Genomic DNA, 19,479 nt, shown 5'->3' with positions numbered 1-19,479 from the left:
AAGCTCGGTAGGATATTAGAAGTAGAATTTTCTCTATCCTAGGTGGAGAAAATAAACTCATACAGAAATTTGATAGCTGTGGTGTTTTTTTTTATAAAATCTATCTCTGAAATTATTTGAAAAAGAAATAATCTAGAGAGAGATAAGTAATCCGCATGGGACCAAGTAGTGAAACCTTTGAAAACTCAAAACTCTTTTTCAAGTTTTTTTTTTAAACTTGTCATGGCTGTATTCCAACTAGAGAAGAATTGGCAAGATAATCAATTAATCTATGACTAATTGCCCTTTTTGCTCCTTGTACTTTGTTGAGTCTATTGAGCATATCTTTGCTAAATATGATTTTGCTAGAGCTATCTAATTTGGTGGCATACTTTTTCTAAGAATTCAAGAATTTTGACTTAGACTCGGTTTGTTTTAATGAAATAATTTTTGAAAAATATTTTTTTTTACATTTTTTTGTGTTTGTTTAATGAAAAATAATTTGGTCAACAAAAATGGCTTACAGGTCAACGGAAATAAGCTATTTTTCCAGTAAAATGACTTACCATTTTGAGAAGTAAGTCATTGTCCCAAAAAAGAGCTTATTTATGGGTGATTTTATTTTTATATAAAAATTAACTTAAGTCAAATTTAATATTATTATATTAATAATAAATTTTTATTTTTATTTTTAAAAATATTTAAAATGAATAAAATATTATAATTTTCAATATTATTAAATATACATATTTAATTATCTATATCTAATCATATAATAAATTATCTAATATTTCAATTTTATTTTAATAAAAAAATTTAAAAATAATAATTTTAAATAATATTCTTCATACATTATTGAAAAATATTCAATATTAATATTTAATAATTAATATTTATTACAATTATAAATATATTAATAATAACATTTTTGTAGTATAAAAATTAAAATATGCCATAAGGCTATGTACTCTTCAAAAATTTGGAAATTAGTGCCTGTACTCTTATTTTCACAAATTTAATCTTTCTAATTTTCAGATTTGAAAATCAAGTCGATTGTTAAATTTTTTTTGTCAATTTTGTTGATGTCACATTTTTAAATAAAAAATATTCGGTACTCATGTAACTAAAAAGTGACATTATAATGAACATGAATTTAACAAAATATTTTTAAAAATGCTAACAGTTGAACTTGAATTTTGATATCTAAAAAGTAGGACTAATCCAAAAACAAAAGTACATGGACTAAATTTAAAATTTACGGACATTACAATGACTTATGACATATTTTAACCTAGTAAGAAATCCGAATATTTTAATTATATAAATTTGAGTATTTATTTAAGTAGTCCTTAGCTTCATTTATCCCTTACAACTCTAATGTCTCAATATGTACCCTCATATATGTAATATATGTAATTTAAATTAAGTTTTAATTAAGCGTTATTTATTATTAAGTTTATATATGACATTGATTATTACAAATATTTTCTATTGTTAAAAGGAACTTGCACTATAATATTTTATAACAAATAAATTTATGTCGTGTTTGTTTTACAAAGAACAATGTAAAATATAAATTTATAGATATAAAGTAAAATCAATTAAACAATGAAAAGATAAAAAAATCTCAAATGTATATTTGTTTAAATGAAAACAACTTTTATGAAATATTTTCAGAAAATCTGTCAAACAATAGAAAATATTTTACACAAATTCATCCAAATACCAACAAATATTAGTTTTCCCATAGAAGTAAGTCATTTTTCAAAAATCATTTTCCAAAAACCATTTTCAATAAAACAAACGAAGTCTTAGTAATGTTTTATTGGAATTCGAAGTGGGTCACGTTGGATGATCTAAATACTAAAGAAGCAAGAGAATTCTACACCCTCTTCACCTGTACCTTATGGCGAATCTGAAATGAGGGAAATGATATCATTTTTAGATGAGCTTAACCCAATTCAATAGGTACCCTCTGCTTTATTAGGAACAACTACTATTCTATCCTTAAGGCATTACAGAAGAGGTTACAATGAGGGGAATGAATGGTAGATGTGGTATCCTTACTAGATTAACAGAGCTTAAGGAAGATGATTGTAATGACATCTAATGAAATTTGTCTCTAACTATCAAAAAAGGAAGAGAATGAGGTAGCTTTTAGAATGTTGTTGGGGTGAAGGATAGAAACAATTATAAGATATTCTGTTGTAAAAAATTTTATGCGAAATATTGACTTCAAGCATAAATTCTTCTTTTGAGATTGTTTTCTTTATATATGTATGATCAAGGAATTAACAAATGTAGACTCTTGAACATGGACAAAAACTAGAGTAATATTATTTCAGAAAGAACAATAGCGGACTAGAAGCTCATCCTTGCTACCCGTGACATCAAGGAACTAATGCAAAATATTGAGGTCGTCAAAGCAAAGGGAGGAATCAATCAGGATTTGAAGGAGTTGAAAGGTTGGGCAAGAGCGCGTTCGATATGGACATTTCGTTTAGTTGGCCTTAATATTTGCTAACTTTTTCTTGACTGATTTTGTATGAAATGAGTTTTTTTAAGAGATAAACATTTCAATAGAATAAATTATTACAAGCATTAAATTGAATAACTAACAACTGAATTCAGTTCAAACTAATTAACAAGAATAAATCTAAGGAAAACTCACACATCTATATAAGGTAAGACTCGAACATGAAAATCTTAACTTATATTTGGATTGAGGTAATACAAACCAAAAGAAAGGAAAGTAGAGGAAAGGAAGATCATTTCCTTTGTTTGGTTAACTTTTTTTAAGTTGAAGTAAGGGAAAGCTAAGGAAAGTATAAATGTTAAATTTTTATTTACCCTAAATTAGAGGGAAATTTAAGAAAAGAAAAGTAAAAATATTTTTAAGTTGTAAAATATCATTTTTACCTTTATAACTTTCTATCTGATTATATTATAAAAAAGTTATAATTGTAAGAAATCACTATATTCAATCATTTCCTTTCCATAGTTTTACCAAACAAAAAATTTTAAATTTCCTTTACTTTCCTTTCCCTTACTAATTTTAATCATCCAAATAAAATGATATTTAATCTTTTTCTTTCTTTAACAATTTTTTTCTTTTGTTTTTCTCAATGTCATAAAGATAAATTCAAACATAGTATTTAAATTCTTAACGCCTCGACCTTATCATTGAACCAAAGCATCATAACATATATTACTTATGCTACATTTTTTGATAAAAATGTATACCTTTTATCATACAATAGTCTCCATTTTATGCCAAAATATTAAATTTGGTAATCAACATTTTGGAGATAAGTTTGTCATGACTTTTTTTCTTTAGACTGGTTAATCTGGAATTTGACCAAGGAAAGTAATATAGTAGTTGAACAAATGGATTGGCATTCACTTTTTGCTATTTGCATTATTTGGAGGTTATGGAAGTGTAGGAATGATTTTATTTTCAATGATGGGCATAATAGTAGTAGAGATGTGCTTTCTACTAGCACCTCGTGGGCCAAGTTTATCTTCCATGGCTGGCGACTGTCAACAGGTTTTTATCTCTGTGGAGGAGAAATCTTGGAAGCCTCCCAAGGATGATTGGGTGAAACTTAATACAGATGGATCCACTAATTTCGTAGGAGAGTTCAAATGGAGAGTGGATTTGTGGCTTTGTGTTGAATCTTGGAGCATCAACAATTTTTCAAGTAGAGGCGCGGGCAATGCTTGAAGGTCTTTCTCTTGCATGGAAGATTGAGGCTGAAAGCAATAATGCTTTACTGATAATGGTCTTGCGGAAATTCAACTTATCCATCAACTTTGTAGAAGGAAATGACTGATCGAGTTCAAGCACATAGATAGGAACAAAATTCTTGTGCTGATAGACTAGCTAAAATGGAACATTCAATGTTGGAGGGAATGCGGGTGCTGCTGCATTTTCCGGATGTGTTACTGGATATTCTACGGTCTGGCTGTTTATACGGTTTAAGTTGAACTCTTTTTATTCACAAAAAAAGAAAATCAAGGCATTTATGATTATTTCCAATTAACTTTGAGCTAGTAGTCTTTTCAATAAAATTATGCAAGTGTTGGATATATATTAGTTTCGTGCTCTATCCTTATACTTACCAAGAAATTTCAATAAAATTGTATATATGTAAAAGATACAAGAGTGCAATACTTTCTGAGGTGATTATGGCCAAAATACAGCCAAGTTTGAATACTGCATGGACGTTATCCACAAGTTGAACATATGCCAAAGAGTAGCCATATCTTAACAAGTTGCTCTACATTCTTTTAATTTTAATTTATTGTATAATTTTTTTTAAAAATAAATACCAATTCTCTAGTAAAATGAATTAATTGATAAATGATACATTTATTATGTTTCTGCCTCTGCATTTATTACATTTTCCATTTCTATAATTTTTTTTGTTCTTTTATCTTTTTGTTGGTGGCACCCCATAACTCAGCAATAGAGATGACGCATATGAAATTGTCTGGCATTATTTTATGTTTTCGCTATGGATTTTAATTTAATTTTAATAAATTTTCGCTTTAAAATTTTGAGATAAATTTTAAAATTATACATCAATTTTTGTTAAATGTGTAATGTTATATATGAATTTTGATATTGTGTAACTTTATACATGACATTTTAATTTGATTTAATTTTCATAAATTACTAATATTATTATCGATATAATACAATTTACATTTTCATATTATATAAGTATATTTATTCAATGTAAAAATACTAATGTATTTATTTCTTTAAATGCATATAATTAAATTAATATTAAAATTTTATACATACATTTATAACACAATTAAAATTTCATATGTATAACTATATAAAAAATTAATGTATGAAATTATATATTAACTAAAAGTTTCTGTACAATTTATAAAAAAAAAAAACTCAGTTTCTTATGTATCCCATAATTTCACCATTTCACCTAATACAAACCCACAAAAAGCTGACAAAAACAGAACTTCTTTCTCATTGCCTTCTCAATGTGTGGCCTTGGATACGGATATTTTTATTGTAAATTACCCCACACCCACCCACCGCACTGTTAAAAAAGTTTACGGCAATAGCTTAAAATTTACATATTAGAGCTAAAAACCTTTCAAGTTTTCAACAGGCCCTATAAATAGGCTCCTGCGGACACCATTTCATTTCAGGCACCTTCTATATCCAGAATACAAAGATGGAAAGAGTGGAGGAAGATGACCCTAAACAAAACAATGTTAAAACTAGGCCCAAGGGAGGATTGGTCACCATGCCTTTCATTTTCTGTAAGTAATTATAATTATCCATATGTACTTACTTGTACATGCATTTTCGTGATCTAAATTAAGAATATTTCTCTTCTTAGATATTGGTAGTATTACTATGTTGGGACTTTTCGTTTAATTTAGTTTTGATGTATGATTATATGATACAGCAAATGAGATCTGTGAGAAGCTGGCGGTGGTGGGATTTAATACCAATATGATAAGCTACTTAACAACACAGCTTCATATGCCATTAACCAAAGCAGCCAACACTCTCACAAATTTTGGTGGAACAGCTAGCTTGACACCATTGCTTGGTGCCTTTATCTCTGATTCATACGCCGGTCGTTTCTGGACAATAACAGTCGCTTCCATCATATACCAAATAGTAAGAATAGATAGTCTCGGGTCTCTCAGATTCATGAACAGATGCATGGCTGCTTTATATTTAACCTTTGATTGATGGTTTCAGGGGATGACATGTTTAACACTATCAGCAATACTTCCACAACTTAGGCCACCACCGTGTAAAGGTGAGCAAGTCTGCCAACAAGCAACGGCAGGGCAGTTGGCAATCCTATACGGATCTCTCTTACTTGGGGCTTTGGGATCAGGAGGAATCCGGCCTTGTGTGGTTGCTTTCGGGGCAGACCAGTTCGACGAAAGCAACCCAAAGGAAGCAACGAAGACATGGAAATACTTCAATTGGTACTACTTTGTGATGGGGGTATCAATACTTGTGGCTGTCACAGTGCTTGTTTACATTCAAGATAACATTGGGTGGGGATGGGGCCTTGGAGTCCCCACCATCGCCATGTTCTTGTCCATTATCACGTTCATCATCGGCTATCCACTTTATCGACACATGGATCCGTCAGGGAGTCCGTTTACCCGTTTGGTACAGGTCAGTGTGTCAGCTTTCAAGAAGAGGAAGTTGGCCATGGTTTCTGACCCCAACTTGTTGTATCGGAATGATGAGCTTGACGCCTCCATTTCTGTAGATGGAAAACTTGTTCACACCCCAGACATGACGTAAGTTGTCCCTTTCTGGTTTCTTAAACACACAATTGCATTTGCATCCATAGCTGCCACTCAAACATGGAACTGTGACAATTGTTCTAGAAACCGACAATGATACCATATGCTAAACAAGACTGCCATGCATGCATATCATGATTGATGTCTTCTTTTACCCTTTTCTCTTACTTTATGGTTGCATTTTAATATTATTATTGTTGAATTTAGTTAATTCTTTAAAAGGAAGACACTATTTTAACCTATGCTTTTTACTTTTCGTCCCCAAAAGAACCATTTTTTTTTAAAATATGAAACCAAAGCATTTATAAATAATAAAATAATCTCAAGGCATTATTAGCTTCATTTCATGTCTTCTCATATCATATGATGGTGGTCTGTCTTCCTTATGGTGTCCATATCTAGTAAGAAAAATAAAAGAAATTGGGAGTAGATAAGATTACTTTCCTTGGATTTGTTTGATACCAACATGGCCTTTGTTATTTCGGAAATACCGTCAGTTTTGATAGTAGGTTTCATTGTAAGTTTTGGAATCTTTGAGATATGGAGCGAAGGACTCAATAATTGGGAGGAGGAGGGCCACCTCAAAGCTTAGATCTTATTCACACTGCCACCCACTTGATCACTCCATAATTGCATTTTAGTTGGCAAAGAAACAAAAGTTGTTTTTAGAGTGTCTGAATCAAAAGTCTCCCTCAGGCCCCAGCAGACCCTACCATTCAATGGGAACATGTTTTTTGCCTATTATTTCACCTGCAATTTTCCTGCCTCGCACTGTGGCTGATGACAGTGGTGGAATAAATTTAAAAGGCCAAATTTTCTTCGCTTCCCATGTTCATCAAAGCAAGCAAATTAAATAAAAATAAAAATGGCCCAATACATCTTTGAACATGGAAGCCTCATGCTAATTAATTAATGTATACGATGAGTTGCAGATTCCTTGACAAGGCAGCCATTCTGACGGAAGAAGATATTGTAAAACCAGGGCAAGCTCCTAATCTATGGAGACTGAACACCATCCATCGAGTGGAGGAACTAAAAGCAGTGATCCGAATGGGACCGATATGGGCAGCAGGAATCCTCCTCATCACAGCCTATGCTCAGCAAAACACATTCTCCCTCCAACAGGCCAAAAGCATGAACAGGCACCTCACCAAGTCATTTGAGATCCCTGCTGGTTCCATGACTGTCTTCACCATGGTCTCCATGCTCTCCACCATAGCCTTGTATGACCGTGTTTTGGTCCGCATTGCCCGTAGATACACAGGGCTCGAGCGAGGCATCAGCTTCCTGCACAGGATGGGAATAGGATTCATGATATCAGTATTAGCCACTCTGGTAGCAGGCTTCGTGGAAGTGAAGCGTAAAGAAGCGGCTTTAGCACATGGGCTTCAAGACAAGGCTCATTCAATCATCCCCATCTCAGTGTTCTGGCTTGTGCCTCAGTACAGTCTTCATGGAATAGCAGAGGCATTCATGTCGATTGGACACTTGGAATTCTTTTATGATCAGGCACCTGAAAGCATGAGGAGCACAGCTACCGCACTGTTTTGGACTGCAATCTCAGTCGGAAATTACATGAGCACGCTGCTGGTTTCTTTAGTACACAAATTCAGCGCAAGAGCTGATGGATCAAATTGGCTTCCAGATAACAACTTGAACGAGGGCAAATTGGAGTACTTTTACTGGTTGATCACTGCCTTGCAAGTGGTTAATCTTATTTACTACATCTGTTGTGCTAAGCTGTATACGTATAAGCCGATTCAAATCCATGGCAAAGACAGTGGATCTGAAGGAGATGCAGGAGTAGAGCTTGCAAGCAAGGTTTAGTTTTTGCATTTGAGGAAACTAGATGGTGAATTCTTGTTCCTTTTTCTAAAACTGTCTAGCCATAGATCTTGTAGAGAGAGTCTAATAGATTACAATCTGAATCGTAGGATAGGCATGTAAAGTCCTAAATAACATTAGAAAGAAAAATCCACCACCAAGTATTGTATTTTGTAATAGATGAAAAATAAAAATTCTGAAGCTGGTTTCTATTTGTCTTCTTCTAAGTTCGGGTTTACCAATCTATAAACAGCCAATCAAGCAATATCTGGAGAGACAAGAATATTCCTTAACCAGACAAGTAATGTATACTTTCATTTTCGGTGCATGCTTAATACCTTGTCTTAAACCACAAGGAAACAATCACAGTATAAACAGTTTCATCATGATGGATATATTCCCGTGATTGTAATGAGCAAAAAAACCAGAGTTCCAAACAAATGTGTTCAATGCCGAAACTAATAGTAACACCCTTTGATGAGAAAAAAACTAGTGACATGGAGAATAAAGTTTGACACCAAAATTCTTAATAAAGCAATTTTCATTTAATTCTATCAAAAACATCCCGTAGTTATTCTGTTTCTTCCAATATCTAATTCAACTCAATCTGAGATTGCACCTGAAATTCTTTAAAAAGAAAAGAAAAAATGTATCGCGATACAAATTGTACTGACACAGAGAAAAGGTCCTCAGCTAGGTCATCTGTTTGAATACACAGACAACAGCTCTGCTTTGCCGTGAAATTAGAAGACTCGGTGTGAATTCATTGCATAAACCTGAGAATCATCTACAAAGTGAGGCTTTCAGCGTTCTCAACAATCTTTGAGAAGGTTTGAAGGAAGGCAGCCAAATCAGCACCATAGATAATTCGGTGGTCAGCAGTAACATTCACCTGAAAAGGAAGAATCTCATGGTAACTAAGTTGTTCTTTTGAAATAGTTAGCCAGGATGAAAATTTAGTTTGTCTCCTGTCCAATATAGCGACTCCTCTATATTAATTGCCAAACATGAAGAACATGGATTATTCACCAATAAATGGAATTAACCTAATCTAACGATTGAACTAGTTATTTCAGATTAATATTTCTCAAAAACTTTATCAAAACATCCGTAGCACATACCTTCAACAACAATATAATTAGGGTTGCAAAGATAGGTTTAGCTCTGACAACTACCACTGTACAAGCTCTAACCACTTACCATCACAATGTAACGCAAAGTAATTTGGGGCAAACAAGAAATATTGGAGCCCATTCGTATTTGGACAACTCTAAACATGATCATAAATAAACTAATTAAATTTTAAATTTATGTCAAGAGAAAAACCAAAAAACCTACAAATGCCCCTTAAAGAAGATGATATTTAAAAGAGAGCATGTCAATAGAATGAGAGGCTTATTAGGACACTGGCATAAACAAGAAACAAAGACCTCAGTGGTGTTGACCTACCTAAGGAAATTATCCCGAGTTAGGCATAGTAGCACAATATGACCAAATATAGGCGATAGCTAAACCAACCTTACTGCATTAAGGTTTTGTTTGTTGTAACAGCTCTAACACTTTTTGTCCTTTGTAGAACAGTGTCTTGGAAATATCTTAGCTATCTGGAAGTTTACCTAGCCATTGACTCAGCTAACATAAAATGAACCAGCTTCTGCCAATAGAAGCTAATCAAGGTAGGTTCCTCCACACAATTAACAACCAATATACCACGTATACTTACTGAGGATCCAAATGAGCTTTTTGGAAAAATCAAACATATCCTCACAACTATCCTCCTTATTTCACATGATGGCAGTCGCAATGACCGACAAATGTTAGGTAGTAAATAGGATTAAATACCCCAAGAGTACCACCCATAACTAAAGAATACATCTTAGAGGCCAGAAGAAATGAAGCAAAAGCAGTTCCAACAATAGCAGAGAGCAGAATGGGAAGCCTGAGTTGTGGAAAAGAGGATGAGGGTCAGTGATAAAAGTCTTCTGCAGCCAAAAGCAGGCTGCAAGAAAATGTGATACACATTTGAAAAGGATGACCATTGTTTATATGCACCATGGGAAATACGGAAAAGTTCTTCCTCTATCCAAGAAATGCATTTGTAATGTAATTGACTATTGCTCCTTGTATATCCGAATTCAGAATGAAATGGATAGTGTAAGTCCTTGTCATCACTAAATTATTTCAAGCTTATTTGTCAGTCAAGATTTTTACTCGTAAATGGAACAGGGTACACAAACAGCCAAGTTACACAAACAACTTAAGCACATGAGTGTGTGGGCGAGAAACCAACCAACCATGATCAAGTACATAATGTGGACAGGATGTCTAAAGCTAGCCATTGTTGGAGGGAATCTTTTCCTCCCAAAAGCAATTCCCTTTAAATATAGCTCATGAAATATAACAGGTGAACTCCTCAACACGGCATGATGGTTGCTCAGAAAAAGTAGAGTACTTGTGCCCTATGTGCTTGGACTCAGGTATGAGTGTTAGATACAAGTATGTACTCGACACAAGTAAGGTTAGTCTTTTCTAAGTTTTTCCATGTATTTGGGGGATTATTGGAGTTCGTCTATATTCATGTGCCAGACACAGGTACTTGAAAAATAGTGAAGAGTTCGAGTAACATAGCTTGTACCTAAATTGTACTTTTTTTAGATAGCCTCAGATCCCGGCATCTTTTTACTGTTATATTAGTAAAAATCATAAATGTAGTCTGCTTTCAGTCACTACATGATACCTTAAAGCATTAACAATAAATGAGTATATTGGTTCATGATAGATTTGTAATAATTTATCCTATCTCATAAATTTTCTATAAAGTTCGAACGAAAGCTTTATCTACAAGGGATTGTAATTGGCTCCATAATTGAAACGGGACTCACCAGCATTTTGTTTTTCACGCTGAAGAATCCCTCAGCATCAGCTACAACAGTTGGCTTTGATGCTCCAACAGCCATGATAGCTCCCTGGTCATCATTCCAAAAAATAACTAAAAAACATAGAGAGATGTAATCAAACAGAGGAAATAGAAGGTCCATCCATAACCACTCACCTGGCCTGGGGGAAGAATGGCATCAAACCTGTCCACTCCAAACATGCCCAGATTGGACAGAGTGAATGTCCCTGCAAGCAATTTAATCATTATTTACTCTCTAAATTCTAGACACAAAAATATCAACCAACTACTCAAAGTGGAACCAGAAGTAAAATCGCTAAGCAGTACAAACCCGAATTATACTCTTGAGGCTGAAGCTGCTTTGCCCGGGCTTTCTCCACCAATTCTTTCCATTTTTGAGACAGTAGATACAAATCCAACTATATCGAAACAATTCCTTTAATTCAAGCTCTTAGAAGCTATAAGAAACTATAGAAAAACTATATACAACTACAGCATATTATTAATAACAAACAACTCTTATATTTTATTCCAATTATCAAAAATCAATATAGTATAGGATCACTAACCTTATCTGCATCTTGAAGAACAGGGGTAATCAAGCCACCATTGATAGCAACAGCTACTGCAATGTTGATGTTACTATTGTAAGTAAAACTCTTGCCATCTTTACAGCTTGAATTCACAACAGGGTGCTGCGCAAGTGCCATTGCGGCAGCTTTGGCTAACAAAGCAGTCATTGTCACACCCTTTGGTTTCACCTATAAATCAAAATACCAAGTGATGAATTAAAACCAATTTGCGAATCCAAAACAAAAATAATCCAACTTATGAAATCAAAAAATCCAACTCAACTTACCTTCTCATACAAGGCATCAAGCGCGTCCGTAGTCACAGGATACCCCACTCGAAATGTGGGCACTGAAAGGCTCTCCACCATATTTTTCGAAACGGCGGACTGCATTGTCGTAAACGGCACTACTGTAGATCCTGGAACTGGAGGAGGAAGGCTAGAAGGGGCGGCAGAAGCAGCTGGAGCTTTCGCTGGTGCTGCATGCTTCGTTTCCACAACCACTGCAAGCCCCACATTTTTCTTCGAAGGTGAAAGACCGGCGGCGGCCTCAATGTCCTCTGGCGTAATCCTCCCATACGGACCTGTTCCAACCACAGACTCAATGTCCACCTTGTGCTGCTTCGCTAACTTCTTTGCATATGGTGTGGCAACAGTCTTCGTCGGCCCCTCCGCAACTGTTGGAGCCGCGGGAGCAGGCGTCGATTTGGGAGGAGCTGGAGTTGAGGCAGCAGCTGGAGTTGGAGCAGGAGGTGGAGCAGATGGGGTTGAAGCACCTGATTTTGAGGCAGCTTTGGCTTTAGCCTCAGCAATTTCATCTTCAGTCTCAGCGAGAACACCAATGGCAGCACCAACAAGAGCAGTTTCGCCTTCCCCAACAACTATAGCAGCGAGAATGCCGTCATAGAAAGTCTCGACATCCATGTCAGCCTTGTCGGATTCGACAACGACGACGCTTTCACCTTTGGAGAGTACATCACCTTCGGATTTAACCCAAGAGACGATCTTGCCCTCGGTCATGGTAGAACTGAGGGCAGGCATGAAGATCTCCCTGATCTTGGAACGGACGGTCAGGATTCGTCTTGGGGTTGACTTGGAACGAATTGCAGAGAAAGGAATTGAAGGGGCAAGACGAGGAAGAGAAGAAGAAGAAGAAAGGGAAGAAGAGAAGGAGATGATAGTGTTGGAGAGAAAGGGAGAAGCCATTTCCTTGTGTTTTTGGCTTTGAGGAGAGGAATTGGAGAGAAAGCGAAAGAAATGAAATAAATTAAGGAGCGAATGGAGAGAGTAGAGAATGGAGGGAATATAAGAGAGGGAGCGGCGGAGAAGACGAGGAAATACTGCACTACCCAACTGTGTTTGCATCGCCGGTTACTAATTACTATTGGATGTTTTAGATTTTCGTTTTCACGCTTTCGTCTGTCAATTTTTCGTTTCTTTTCTTTTTGGAACATAAACTTTTACTTCTTTTCAATTCCATCCTTATTTTACAAATCTAATTTACTGATCCATTCCTATTTCCCAACTAAATTCTACTAAACGACCTTTTCCTGCCTCAAAAGGGAAAAGAAACGACTTCTTTTTCTTACCAAACCTTTAACTACAATGGGAAAATTCCGGCTTTGCGCTTACAACATATGTCATTGGTGGCTTTAAATCCAATTTTCCTTGCCTCAGAGGGCAAGGCGGTTGAGCAGTGCTTAAAAAAAATAATTCTGACTCTAAAAGTATTTTTAGAAAAAAAGTTACGCTAAATAAGTTGTTTTTTACTGAAATTTTTAGTTTTTCAAAACTACTTCTGATAATAAGAAGAAGCTAAAATTTTTAATTTTTCCTCTCCCAAAAGCACTTTTGATTATTTTTTTATGCTTAATTACAAATGTATTAAAATCATTAATTAAAAATAAAAAATATTTTTTAAAATACTAATTACAAATATTTAATGGTTATATTTAAATATTTAAAATATAGTTTATATATTCTAATTAAATTTTATAAATAATTAATATTTATTGCTTAAAAATATTTAAAATTTATATTTCATATATTAAAATACTAACAACAAGTTATAATAATTTTTTATATTCTTACTAAAATATAATAATATTAACTAATTTAAATATTATTTAAATGCATATTTATTACTTGATAATAACATGTCTAAAATGGATATTTTATTTGTTAAAGCACTCTAATTTTAAATTAAACTTTTCAAAAGCACTTCACAAAAACACTTTTCCACGGTATTTTTTAAAAGCATTGCTAAACTAACCCAAGTCGTACACAATATTAAATTATGTCACACTAAATATGTAAGTGAAAACATTCTTATACTAAATTCATTAAAAATTGTAATTTTTGTTGAAATGTTAAAATTAAGTTACTGAAAAGCACGAAGACCTAAGTTCAAAATCTATTATTCTTATTATGTATGTTTATTTATTAAGATTTATCAACATACAAAAAGATATTAATTCCCTCAACATAATATTTCTTACTTTGTAAAGGAACGAAACTTTTGGTAATTTCCTAACTAAGTTGGGATCCGGTTGATAGGTGACACCACCTCTGGCAACCCTTTACTATCTAGCATTGATAGATAGCTAAATTGTATATATTATGAATAAGGGGAGAGATTCACTTACACCCGTGTAAAATTATATTAGTTTTACATATTTACACATCTCTTTGTACGATTAATATTTTAACAATCCAACCGTCACATTTTATATTTCATTCATATGGATCATGTATGTCAAATTTGATATAAATTAAAATTTTCTTACTATTTATTTTATATATAAAAAAACTTTCAACAATTCAAAAATATTAATATATATAATGTTTTAGGTCAATGTGATAGAGACATCGAATCTGTTCAAAAATTTACATATATGACATGAAAAATTATATCAATAAATCCAACAGTTAGATTGTTAAAATATTAATCATACAAAGAGATACGAAAAGATTTTAATTTTACACTAGTGTAAGTGGATCCATCCCTATATGAATAAATTAATTTGAGTTTAATATAATATATATTTGAAAAACATATAAAAAAAATATCAAATTCATAGACTTTTTAGAAATTTCAAATTCATTACTCAATAACCAAATTAACAAATACATGAATCTAAGAAATAATCATAAACATCATATTTGCATGTGTCTTTGCACCTAATTTATTATTTTGGAAATCTAGATCCAAATGTAAATGTTTTGGAGACATTGATAAGATAATTGACAATTGTGAAAAGTAAGGGGTCATTTAATACCGATAGCATAAATAGACCAATTAAAGAAACATTAGGAAAAGCTGAATTACTTGATATTAAATAGACATTGGATGGTTCACATGGTCCAATAATTGTAAGAACTTGTTATGGAGAGAAATTATGTAAACTAGGTATATGGGGAAGAGTGATTCATACAATTGGGGTTAATATTCGGGTTGTAATTACTTTTTTTTTTGTAATGGTAGATTGAACTTAAGTTAATAGGTGATTAAAATAGTTGGTGAATAAAATCATTCTCTGAGTAAGGCTCTGCATATGTATGATTGGGGAATCCAATTTGAGTTAACAAATATTGTATGCCGATTCTCTCTTTACTTATATCTGTGACTCACTTGCACATTGGATTTATTTTGCAAACTTTCTTAATTCTATCTAGATTCTATTCCAACAAAAGTTAGAATAGAATTGTTTTTTTGAATAGTTGTAAACCAAGTTTTGTTGTTCCATTAATAGTACATACATTAATGTTGGAAAGAAGTGCAAATCGAGGGATTTTTTCAATTGGTATTATGACACCCCAAACCCTAATCGAGACGGACCAGTCTGAATTCGAGCTTTACATTAGCCACCTAAGTGACTCTCCGGCTAATGACCTTCCAAGACACACCCTAACCTTATAATACATCAATATTATCTGTTTATTAGTTATTTATTAATGTGGAAGCAATTTTTGAACTAAATTTAAACTTTTTATAAGTAATTTTACTTAAAGGCATTTTAATCATTTTACCACCTACAGTTAAACTAACTCGAATTTAGATCTATACATTTACCAACCCTCTTTTAGTCAATTTATGTAAGCCCTAGAAATTTTAGCTTAATCTGAGTTTATTTTCTATGTCTAATTTAAGTTTTATCATTAAGGACTAAATCGTAACAATTTCAAACTATTAACAATTTCAAACTATTAGTACTATAGCTGAATATTAAATTGAGTGTGTTTCTAACAAAATTTATCAATTACAAGTCTAATCCTAAAATTTTATCAAGTTTCCTTTTCATTTAAGGCTCTAATTGGACTTATCAAGTTACAAGATTAATTTCTAATTTAAACGGACCAGAGAACCAATTTAAAAAGACCAGAATTCAAACCCCCAACAGTCCACTGCAGTTTTTATGTGCAAAAAATTTGATTTTAAACCCGATTTTGAGTATTTTAATGGCCAATTAAACCTGATTTAGTTACAATTAAAAATCATACATATTCATACACCTTCAATTAAATTTATTAACACCAACTAAGCCTCAATTAAATAGAATTAAACATTTAATTTCATGCATATCACCCACCGGTTAATTCAAACAAGTGGCATATCTTAGTCGCTAGTAAACCACTCCATGAAAGCTTCATTTAAACAATGGTTAGTGTAAACATCATGCATCACACACCATGTTATCAATCACCATGTTATTAAGAAACAATATACCGTAAATTATTCAATAATCAAACTCAAACATGAATATATGATATTATAAAACCATCCAAAATTAAAAATGTCCAATGTCCAAGTCCAATTACAATTAAAATTAAACTAAGTCTCAGAAGTTCCACAATGCCCAAATAACATCTCTAAAATGTGTAACTAAATCTCTACCGAGCCTTAATCTCTTGGAACTCTCTTGCTCAGCTCCTCAGCTCCTCTGTAACACCCCTCACCCGTATCCAGCGCTGGAACAGGGTTTGAGGTGCTGCCAAACTTAAACTCAACCAATCTTATGAAATCAGGCCATAAAATTTTGATCAATTTAAAAATTTTTGTTCTATAAGCAACCTGTCCCTTAATTGGGCTTAAAAGGCCCAAAACATACATTCAAGGTGGTTCGGGGTCAAATTGAGGGCTCAAGAAAAACTTGGAAAATTCATGCTTTAAGGCCCCACACACCCGTGTGGGTATGGACTATGTGGTCACGCACGCCCGAGTGGCTTGGGACACGCCTATGCCCTTAGCCTGTGTGCAACACTGACTTTAAAACACAGCCATGGTGTACGCCCGTGTGGCCTGCCCGTGTATAATACTGACTTTAATACACGGCCATGGCACACGCCCATGTGGCCTACCCGTGTACAACAATGACTTAAAATTTTAAATGCAGGGGACGCACGGCCATAACACACACCCATGGGAGTGAGCCGTGTGTCACACACAGCCTAGACACACGCCCGTGTGTCTTGCCCGTGTGGACAAAGAAGGCCATTTCCAGGCCATTTTGTCACCCATGTTACACAACCTACACAAGATCATTTCAATATACTAATTTCACCACAATGGACGCCAATTCATCCATAGAAAGAATATTATAAGCATTTACCAAAATGAATAACAACCACTATTCTAGGCTTGTTGCAAAATGAAAGGCTTTTGACTTAGCCAAAATACATAACCAATTTCTCATTAAATCAAACATTCTAGTCTAGCCCTACACATGCCATTATAACAAAATAAAAGCTTTCACAAATACCCAAAATAGGATCAGGTTGTAGTGCGATTGTGACAGCCCAAAACTGACCCTAGTCGGGAAGTGGTTTCGGGACTGCTAAACCGAGTCTTATAAATAATTAAAAGCTATATTCTGTGTTTATGATGTGAGTAAATGCATGTGTGAAAGTTTCATGCATTAATTTGATCATCTTTATGTGAATTTATTAATATGGACTTATATGAAACTTTGTTGGAAAGTGAGAGGTTAATTTTACAATGGTCTAATAGTACATGCATTGAAAGGAGTGGTTTTGCATGTCAATTTACCCATGATAAACATGGTGGCCGGCCAAGGAAGGAATATGCTCCACTAATTCAAAAATTAAAATAGTTTTGTATTAACAAATGATTTAATAATTGAAATTAAAGGAATTATAGAATTAAAGGAAATAATATAATGAGAAGTGGGAGGAGAAACCAAGGTGTTTCATCTTTACTTCTCCATTGCCAAAACTAGAAGAAAGAAAGAAGAAAAACTCTTGTTGAATTTCGGCTAAGGTGTTTTGATACAAAAAGGTATGTTTTATGCCACTCTTGAAAATGTATGCATAATTTGGAGGATTGGTTTAAATTTTACTTGAATCTTGGATTGAAATTAGGTTATTTATGAGGGTTGAATTTCGGCCTAGGAGCTTAAAATTTTTAGTAGAAGTTTTGATGACATTAGATGGATAGTTAGGTTGGATGTGTTAAATTGTTAATTGTTTTAGCTTGAAAGTTAAGGTTAATATGGTTTATGGGATTGCCGAATCTAATTTAGGGAGAAAGAAATATATGTATTCGGTTATGCTATTGATTCTTGGGGAAATAATGTTTAATGTATTTTTGTTTATGTTTTATAAAAGCACTAGTAATTGAATTTGAGAAATTTTAACTTGTTGATGGGAGGTGTTGAACGTGATATTCGGATGTGTTTCAAGGAATGACATTAGGGTAGCTAGAGTCTAAGAACCTTCGGTCAAGGACTATTGTGTGAGCAAATTCGGTATAAAGGTTTAAATGTTAATTGCATTGTATTTAATGTTTAAAGAATAGGTAGTAGCTAATTAAAGTTAAGAAGGCTAGAATTTCTTTTAAGGGAGTGTGACCTTAATTTGAACAAAATAGAATCGGCCTTAAGCTTGACTAAATGGTTCGGTTATTATTAGCTTAGAAGAAACCTATATGAAATTGTTGTATTAGGTCATAATATATAATTACATATGAAGGCTAAGTTTAAGTAGTAAGGCCGAATAGGTTATAAATTAATTATAGACGGTTCATATACATAGGAGTATGTAGGTATTTGTGTGTGCGGCATTGATGATAAATGGTGAATTGGTAATAATCTACTTGGGACAGCAGTAGTAGGGTGGTTTTCGAAAATCGCCATAATTTGTAGGAGTTGAATTAGAAGCTGAGTGAATTATGTCATTAAAGCTTCAAGGGTCTATTTTCTTACAAAAGAAACTATAGAAACAAAAGAGTTACCGATCTAGAGATATTTGAAGTATTGTGGGGCTGAGTCAAAATGACTGCTGGATTCCCTGTTCTGTTTTTAGAAAATCATTATAAATTGTACAAAAATGATTATAAGATAAAATTTATATGCTTAGACTCCTTAATGAGTCTAGTTTCAAATGAGATTAAATACAACACATTTGGAATTCTGTAAAGTGAGAAATTGGATTCGTAGTGAAGAGTGGTCAGAATAGTCAAACAGTGAAATAGGGGAAACTTTAAGAAAAATCTGGTATTGATTGGCCAAGCCTAAAATTCTGAAAATTTTATGGATGGAAGATATACGAGTCTATATTCAGGGAAAATTAACGGCAAGTGATTTGGAGTTTAGTAGCTCCAGTTATAAGTAACTTAGTAACTACTGCTCAGGAAAACAGCTCGTAGTGAATATGTGATTTTGTTGTAAACATTAATGAAAGTTTGCCGATGAATTATTTATTGATTATTATAAAGCTTACTATAATCTATGTGTGTGAAAGTCGGATCAATATATATATTATTCTGAAAGTAATACTTGAATAGTCGATTAATGACTATTTTAAATTTTGTTGAACTTAAGCTCAAGAGCAAAGGGGAACTAGATCCGATAAAGGGAAGGAAAAAGTAATTGAATAGCCG

General features: G+C 33.4%; 2 protein-coding genes across 2 annotated transcripts; one reads left to right on the top strand and one right to left on the bottom strand.

The window, feature by feature from the left end:
• The first annotated feature begins 4,949 nt into the window (after window positions 1-4,949).
• Window positions 4,950-8,329, top strand: LOC107932386 (protein NRT1/ PTR FAMILY 3.1). Its single transcript, XM_041084886.1, has 4 exons — window positions 4,950-5,274; window positions 5,424-5,641; window positions 5,726-6,285; window positions 7,224-8,329. Exons 1-4 carry the CDS (start codon window positions 5,187-5,189, stop codon window positions 8,116-8,118), a joined length of 1,761 nt encoding a protein of 586 aa, XP_040940820.1. The 5' UTR covers window positions 4,950-5,186; the 3' UTR covers window positions 8,119-8,329.
• Window positions 8,330-8,638: 309 nt separating this feature from the next.
• LOC107932387 (dihydrolipoyllysine-residue acetyltransferase component 4 of pyruvate dehydrogenase complex, chloroplastic) lies at window positions 8,639-13,149 on the bottom strand. The gene is made up of 6 exons (XM_016864359.2): window positions 11,871-13,149; window positions 11,581-11,772; window positions 11,343-11,430; window positions 11,168-11,238; window positions 10,998-11,081; window positions 8,639-9,007 (listed from the first exon to the last, which is right to left on the bottom strand). Exons 1-6 carry the CDS (start codon window positions 12,945-12,947, stop codon window positions 8,903-8,905), a joined length of 1,617 nt encoding a protein of 538 aa, XP_016719848.1. The 5' UTR covers window positions 12,948-13,149; the 3' UTR covers window positions 8,639-8,902.
• Window positions 13,150-19,479: the final 6,330 nt, after the last annotated feature.

This window comes from Gossypium hirsutum, chromosome A13 (genome assembly GCF_007990345.1).
Source record: "Gossypium hirsutum isolate 1008001.06 chromosome A13, Gossypium_hirsutum_v2.1, whole genome shotgun sequence".
Classification (NCBI taxonomy): domain Eukaryota; kingdom Viridiplantae; phylum Streptophyta; class Magnoliopsida; order Malvales; family Malvaceae; genus Gossypium; species Gossypium hirsutum.
Note: the sequence above shows the minus strand (reverse complement) of the source record. Positions and strands in the feature narration are given on the sequence as shown.